The 7,911-nt window shown below is 37.4% G+C and overlaps 1 protein-coding gene across 3 annotated transcripts in view; it reads left to right on the plus strand.

Moving 5' to 3' along the window:
* The window catches only part of Pwwp2a (PWWP domain containing 2A), a 37,651-nt gene extending 29,740 nt beyond the window's left edge, over window positions 1-7,911 (plus strand). For 2 of the 3 annotated variants that reach the window (XM_015492565.2, XM_048816209.1), the window contains exon 3: window positions 6,611-7,911. Coding sequence is in view for 1 of the 3 variants with exons in the window: in XM_048816209.1 (XP_048672166.1) it covers window positions 6,611-6,624 (14 nt within the window). In the remaining 2 variants the exon portion in view is untranslated. Of the gene's footprint in view, window positions 1-4,061; window positions 4,182-6,610 lie in introns of those variants that run through there. The other variant, XM_048816203.1, reaches the window with a different exon arrangement.

The following is a 7,911-nucleotide window of genomic DNA, read 5'->3' on the forward strand; positions in this document are numbered from 1 at the left end:
TTTCCTACTTCCTCCTACTACTCCCCCTCCCCTCCCCTCCCTCCCCTCTTCTCTCTCTACCCCCTCTACTGTCATTCATTTCTCCCCCTTGTATTTTTTTTCCCTTTCCCCTCACTTCCTCTTGTATGTAATTTTGTATAACCCTGAGGGTCTCCTTCCATTTCCATGCAATTTCCCTTCTCTCTCCCTTTCCCTCCCACCTCTCGTCCCTGTTTAATGTTAATCTTCTTCTCCTGCTCTTCGTCCCTACTCTGTTCTTAGTTACTCTCCTTATATCAAAGAAGACATTTGGCATTTGTTTTTTAGGGATTGGCTAGCTTCACTTAGCATAATCTGCTCTAATGCCATCCATTTCCCTGCAAATTCTATGATTTTGTCATTTTTTAATGCAGAGTAATACTCCATTGTGTATAAATGCCACATTTTTTTTATCCATTTGTCTATTGAAGGGCATCTAGGTTGGTTCCACAGTCTTGCTATTGGAGTTCACCTTTTCTTTGTAAAACAATTTCATAAAGCTTTGATGTTGAAAACAGGCCATTCTTAAAACTTAGTTTAAACATGAATTAAATATTTTTCTTCAAATTCCCAATTATTTGGTAAGGTCTCTTAAATAAATTGAAAACAATTGTCATTTAAATATAGAACTTTTCCTTATAGAATGTGACAGTTGCCACTTTATGTTGCTTAGAAATCTGACTCTTAATCAGAAACCATGATTAAAACTCATGGTCATTCTGTACTGGTGTCGGTATCAAGAAGCAAAAACAAGTACTCCTTAGCTGAAGTGTTAGGTTTTTATGATCACACACCACCTCCCCGCCTTTTTTTGAAAATTAAAAACCTTGTCTTTATAATAATTCATAGCAAGTTTTAGCAAGAGTGTCTTTTCCTTTTTTTAAAAAAACTATTTAACATAGTTTTGTTACACTCAGTGCGTCCTGCTCAGTTCTTTCAGCCCAGAGATTCACTTAAAAGCTGTTGAAAACCCTAGGAGTATAGTTTTTCCCCACAGGTAAAATATATTAGAAGTTTTTGGTTGCCTGAGGAGAGTGTTTTTGTAGAAATATGGGAGTGTCATCCAGCTGATTGTAAGATATACAAGCGGGTCCTTATGAGTATACGATTTGCCAGTGATGCAGGTAAGCTGGAGCATTATCAGTTTTGCATCAGTAGCGTGTGGTAGCAGGCTTTTATTGAGCAAAGAATCATCTCTTTCACTTTTTAGATATGTGGTCGAAAGTACAAGCTTCTGAGCCTGATAGCATAGATTCACAACTTGACAAGTCAGGCAAGTTACCTCAGTATCATCATCTGTGAAATGGCAGAATAATAGTAACTCTTCTTAAGGTAATGGTGAGAATTTAGATATTTAAAGCACTAGAGAAGTGCCTGGCACAAGACCTACATAAGTACTTCCTATCATTAACACCATCTTTGTGTAAATGGCAGAGAAATTTCATTCTGATGGTTTTTGATAACTATTTTTTGTGACATACATTCATTTTAAATGAAAAAATGTTATTTAGGTTTCAATAATCAGTGTGATTATTCCAGTCATCACGGTATGATTATTCACAGATTTCTAGAAGTAGCATGAACTCACTGATTTTAACTGGCATTTGAGGAGGGTAGGTAGGTTGGAGGTCACAGGACACCATGATGAAAACTCCTATTTAGCTCACATTAGCATATTTTTACTCTTCATGTAACGTACTTCACTCACGTATGTAACTCCCATTTCCACTCTGTGGCAAGCACAGGGCGTGGCGTGATTAGAAATGATCATCTACTTATGTATGGATAGGATATGTACTAACAACTGATCACCACCTCCCATGGCCTGTACCTCCCAAATCCTTCCCCTGGCTCTGAGAAGACTGAGCTCCTTGCATGAAGCTCCTGTCAGAGCTTGACAATGACAAAGGTGTTAGAACCACAAAGCTATACCTGTCAGATTTTAAGTAACTGTGGATTTGCACAGATGTTGTGTTCCCTTGGGACCTTGGCATTTTGTTATTTTAATGTTTTGGTGAGCAGTAAGCAGTGGATATTAATTTGAAAAAATTGCGTGGCTACTGGTTTGATTGAGAAGGAAGCTGTTTCCCTTCCCAGGAGGGATATACTTAACATTTCAAGGCCAAGATTTATGTTTCATGGCCCTATTTTCCAAAGGATAGTCATTTTTACCCATGATTCATTTTTGAGATGTTGTTGATTACAAACCTATGATTTCTCCCAGTTTAGATTTTAGCAAGGAATTTTGCAGGGAGTGGCGCATCTAGGTGTGAGTCCTGGTGTGCTGGGAAGAACTATGTGCAGTTTGTCCAAAACTAGAAAAATAACTGGTTAGAAAAAGAGCACTAAGGCTAGAAAACCAGAATGTCTTGTAAAATGAGGTACTATTTATTCATTTCCGGTTCTTCTGTGTTGCATCCCCTTGTATTAAAATCTATATTGAGTGTTTAGTGAACTAATAGGTACATGTGTATAATCTTAATCGTTGAGTTTTCAATGCTGGACTTTGCACTGAGAGCATGACCTCTTCTACTTCCTTCTTTCACTCCAAAAGGGGGACTGACTGTTGACACCCTGTTCTGATTTGTGCCTTTAGATCTCTGCTGCCTCCCAGGAATAGGGCCTTCGCAGCAGCTTTCTCTTAAAGGACCAAATGAGGAACTTCCAGGGAAATCGCGCCTTCCAGGGGGGTATCCCTCCTTTCACTGCGTCACAGCCAGGCTCCCTGGCTCTTCCTAACGCAGATCCTGCATGGTGATGAATTTCTAAAGAGAACATGGAGACCCTGGAAGCATTGAAGGGAAACTCACGTTAAATATTAGCACCAGACTCACAAGCCAGGCGCTGTGGAGGGAACTGGCATATTGATATTTTATATAGCATTCCAGGAACTTGCCAAGGAGGAAATATATAGGAGAAGATGAGATAGATCATTCTTTGATGTATCTTAGCTCCCTGCTTTAGAATCAAAAAACAGATTCTTTAGAATGATTGTTGGAACCTAACAGAAGTTTTACTTAGGGACAGTTTCCAAAGAGAAGTCCTCTAGTGCATTCAGATTCCTTTTTCTTGCATGATTACTGGGTTATAGTTATAGTATATTTAATTTTTCCCTTGCAAAATAACCTCATTATTAAACCTCATTTAAAAATTGTTTTCATCTAGATTAAAACTCAGAGATAATTATATTTAAACCTTAGGTATATACAGGATTTTTCCTTTTCAATGTCAGAAAGCCCTTTTAAAAAACTTTTTTTATCATATGTGACTGCTTCTGATTAGAATCTTAAAACTATCTAAATCAGTGACCCTTGAGTTGAGTACACTGAAGTGACAGGTGAATTGATTCTTATTTGTACTTAATCTAGGGAAGAGGTGGTAAGCAAACAAGCAAATATGTTAAATGAAAGCTTAAAAGACCAGTCCTTCATTGGAATTATGCTTAGTATTTGGAGTCTCTGTTGTGAAAGCCTGAGGTTTAACTCATCATAACTGCTATTTTTCAACCAGTTATCACCTCATAAATGTTAGGTCCTGAATAGTATGCAAGGTGGTCATCCCTGTGGAAGGAAAAGGGGCTTAAGATGATGGATGGTCTTCTGGAAACAGGTCTTCAGAGTTTGTGAATGATGTGATACGAGGGAGGATACTGCAGACCTTGTTGAAGATCAGAATTGCCCCAACCCTAGGCTAGGGTTAGCAGTTACTTTTTTGGGGTCAGGAACATTAAATGTGAGTCCCCTTTTGCTTCTAAGTTTTCTTGGAGGGCAGCATAGTTATGTACCCCTGGCATTTTGCTGCTGCTTGGACTTGAGCTGGAGTGTGCCCCCTCCTGGCCGAGGCTAGTGTGTCTGCTCGGCTCTCAAGTCTTGTAGTATCAAAGCTTCGCATTCTGTGAAGCCAGCAGTTTATCCAGAATACATTCATTATGAAAATTCAACTGAATTTTGGTCTTATTTTTAAATTATTTTTTTTTGTAAAATAGATGAAAAAGAACTCAAATGACTGCTCTATTTTTGTTAACTTGGTTTTTTCTACCATAGGTCTCAACAAATGGCAGCTATTACATCAGACAGTGACGAGTCCTGCTGCTCCCTTACAGTGTCTGACAGACCACTGTGGATTCAGACTGGGAGCATTGAAGTTAACAGTGAAACGGGCAGGTCTGTCTGTTTGAAGCCCTGCCACGAAGTGAAGAGGGCATCATGTCATCACTTAATCATTCCTGAAGTAGACTAGGCTAGATTTCAAAGAATTCATTAGTCCTTTTTCTTTAGTTTTCATTGACCTTGATAGCTGGATGTACTTCATGTAGGTGATAGCTTTAATGAGTGAAAATAACTTTTAATTGATTCTACCTGCTGTGATGAAGAAGCAGAGCTTCCTGTGAGTTTCCATAAATTGAGCACAGTTTCTTGTAGGATGGTAGCAGTTGGGAGTTTCTTTGAAGAATTATATCAAATAGCTGCGTATCCATGAAAATCAAGTACTGGGTTTCTTCATTTTTTTCCCTATTTCAATCTTTGTCACTTTTATATTCATGTCTTTAATTTCCTATGAGTGATTGCTTCTTCCTGTATACATAAGTATGAATACACACACACACACACACACACACAATGTTGAATTCATCTCAGAACCATTGTCATTTACATAAGGTAAGAATTCCAGGGGTGGTAAAATACTGAAATGTAGTTATAATCTATTTCCATAAGCTTTTATTGATTTCCTAGATGATGCCTGAATGGCTTATTTTGGACTCTTATTTGGTAGGAAAAGTTCAGGGATTTTTGTGTTGTTGCTGTGCTCCTTTTGAATTTATGATCTTTCATTACTTTCTTAATATAAGTAGTAAGTATTTAGCCTTTCTTTTGGGGTAGGGGCAGCGCTGTTAACCTGGTATTTTTGCAGCTACTGAAGAGCTAAATAGTTGCAAATGAGTTATAATTTGCAAGCTGTGTCAGAAGGGCATTTTTAGATCAGAGACTGGTTGAATTTGGGACTCATCTGTAATGGTGGTAGCTACCTTACAGTGATCTCTTGAGGGAACAGTGGTTTCGGTTTTCTGCCCCTCTCATAGGAATCCTTGGCTTTCCTGCTCTGATCTTAACTGAACTTGAGGAGGCCTCAGGAAGATCAGTCAGGTTTTGAGACTCAAAAATAGAAGGAAATGGAATCATATGTGGCATTGAACCTTTTTTCTCTCAAAAAAGTTTTATGTGAGTCTAAATCTGTGAGGATTGTGATCATATAAGCTGGATCTCTTACTTTTAGAAAGTAACTTTTCTTAACGTGGAATTATAAAACTTAATCATTCTTTTTCTTCAGAAGCGAGGACTGCCTCCGCCTTTCATATTGATGTGTGCATTATTTATGGCTACAAGTCATTTTTCATTGTTTGTAAAGAAATGTGATAGGATGTCCTGTGGAATTTATCTTATAGGCCTTGATCCACTAAGCAGATGAAGCACGACAACACTGGGAAGTTAACATAAAGTCAAGTGTTCTGTTAAATAATACCACAGGAAAGTCGCCTACTTTGTTTGGAAGTTAAACATTGAGAAGGATGGGGTGGTTTCATTTTTCCTTTTTTGCATTGTTTGTGTGTTATTATTTCACCAAAATACCATATCTCTGGTTTAAAAATGCATTTGACAAAAAACAAACAAGTAAACAAACTCATGTTTCTTTCCATGGATCACTTCTTCTGGAGTTCAAACTTTCATTGGCACTTAAGCTCCCACATTGAGAGAAGCTCCCATTGATTATAGAGGGTTTCAGTGGGATTCTTACTACTTTGTGATATTAGGAGGTTGGTAATGTTGGGCATTGGTCATGCTACTTGGCAGTAATTTTTATAAGCCTTGCTCTCTGTAAGCACATGCTTGAGTCCTGTTTTTTGTCGGAGCTGTGGTGAAGTAAAGTAAGCTTTGTCAGTAATCAAGTTTGCTGGTGTAATAAGGGACACTGTGGTCTAACCAGTGTACCTCAGTTGTCTTCCAGTATCAAAATGGTACTCTTGATGCCTTCTGATGTGCTGTGTCTACCTCTGGGGAGGCACCCTCCACTCGCCTCTTATTTACTGTGTGCACATGTGCAAACAGGGTGATCTTCAGTTGATTTTTCAGTAGACTGGTTCTATTATATAAATTTTGCTTCCTAAGACTGTAGGCTCTCTTGTGCTAGAGAAGGCTCGTGTTTCCCAGTAGTCCATACCAGCTATGCTGACTTCTTATTACCTTGGTATGTCAACATAAAGAACAAAGTTAAAATTTCCCTGTCAGTAGGCAAATATTCATGAATATGTATATATATATATAAAAAAAAAAGACTCAAGTGCAGAATGATTATGTGAAGATGGCAGCATTTAACTTGTGTTGGAATTTGGCCACATAAACTTCAGAAATAACAAATGCTTCTGGTTTAGAATGGCAGTAAGTTTTTTCCTCAAAAAAATGGTCAAGTTTAACTGATTTAAAAGAAAAAGTCCCATAAATCTATATAGGGCTTAATTTAAACAAGGACTTCTTTATTTCTTATATAATTACCTGTGCTTAACTACATTTTCTTCCTTTTCTTTACTATATTTCAGCACAAAGACATTAGCAGGCTGCTGGTTTCATGGACCTGTACCACAGTGACAGAGAACATCAGAGCATCAGGACTGAATGAAATTGGAGATTTTTAAAGCTGCACTAAGAAGTAAATGTTAAGGCAGTGGTTAAACCCAAAAGTCTATAAAGGGGCACTTGCATTATAATAAACTGAAGAAAAGGTATTAGGGAATATTTTCTAAAACTACTGCAATAAATTATGCATGAGATGAGGAGAAAGTGATGTGAATACACGTAAGAACTCACTTGAATCTTACATATGGAGAATCACTGACAATAACTTCCTTAGAATGTGAAGTTCTTATCAGTACAGTCTGGACAGGCCTCAAGGGCACAGGATGATGCAGAAATGCTGAATTATTTTTCATACCTAAACTTCGTGCTTGCTCCAAGGCTTATGTTAATCAGTTCAGATATGAGCAATGGTATTTCTAGAATGGTTCTTATGAAACAGCAATAGTCTCGTGCTAAGGCCAATGTCTCCTTCAGGGTGCCAGTGGAAACAAGAGGAAAGATTATCTAACATCTCTCTGGAGGGATGGCAAAGTGCCCCACTCCACAAACAAATTTGGATCATTTCTTTCTTTAATAAAGCAGGGCTGTATTATCTTGAATACATGTTTGCTTGTTAGAACATATTAAGGTGTATTTATTTGCCACTAGTATTTAACATTTTGTGCACATTTTCATAACTACATGCTTATCTTTTCATATTTTGACTCCAAGTGGATAGTCTAGTGTTGACCTTGGAGTGAAAATGTATACTCCAAGAGCTAGTTCTTAATTTACTGAGCTGGAAAAAGTTTTATTCTTGTCTCTGTCCTTATTGATTTTATCTTGTTCAGAAGAGGTAACAACATCTGAATTTTGATGTAGACCTCTTTACAGAGAGCCCCTCCATCTAATTGCAAGAAATTCTCACAGGTGTCAGGTAGGACTTGGCCCTGGGGGATGAGTGGCCAGAAGAGATCCATAAAGATAGCTTGAACTTTCTGTGCATGGAACACGAATTCTTAGTAGAGACCATAATTTCTTTCTTTGATAAGTACATATTATGAAAAACTTTAATTTTTCTTTTTTAATGAATGGAGAAAACATGAGAAAATCAGATGGACCTGTTAGTACTACATTTTTAAGGCATTTTATATTTGATGGTGCCGTACTTTTAATAAAAAAACTGAAGTTTTTTAGTGGCAATACTGATTTATTTTTTAAATCAGAAAGATTATTCCATATTGGTTACTTGTTAAAAAAAAAAAAAAGAAAGAAAAAAAATGCA

Source organism: Marmota marmota, unplaced genomic scaffold, assembly GCF_001458135.2.
Source record: "Marmota marmota marmota unplaced genomic scaffold, marMar, whole genome shotgun sequence".
NCBI lineage: Eukaryota > Metazoa > Chordata > Mammalia > Rodentia > Sciuridae > Marmota > Marmota marmota.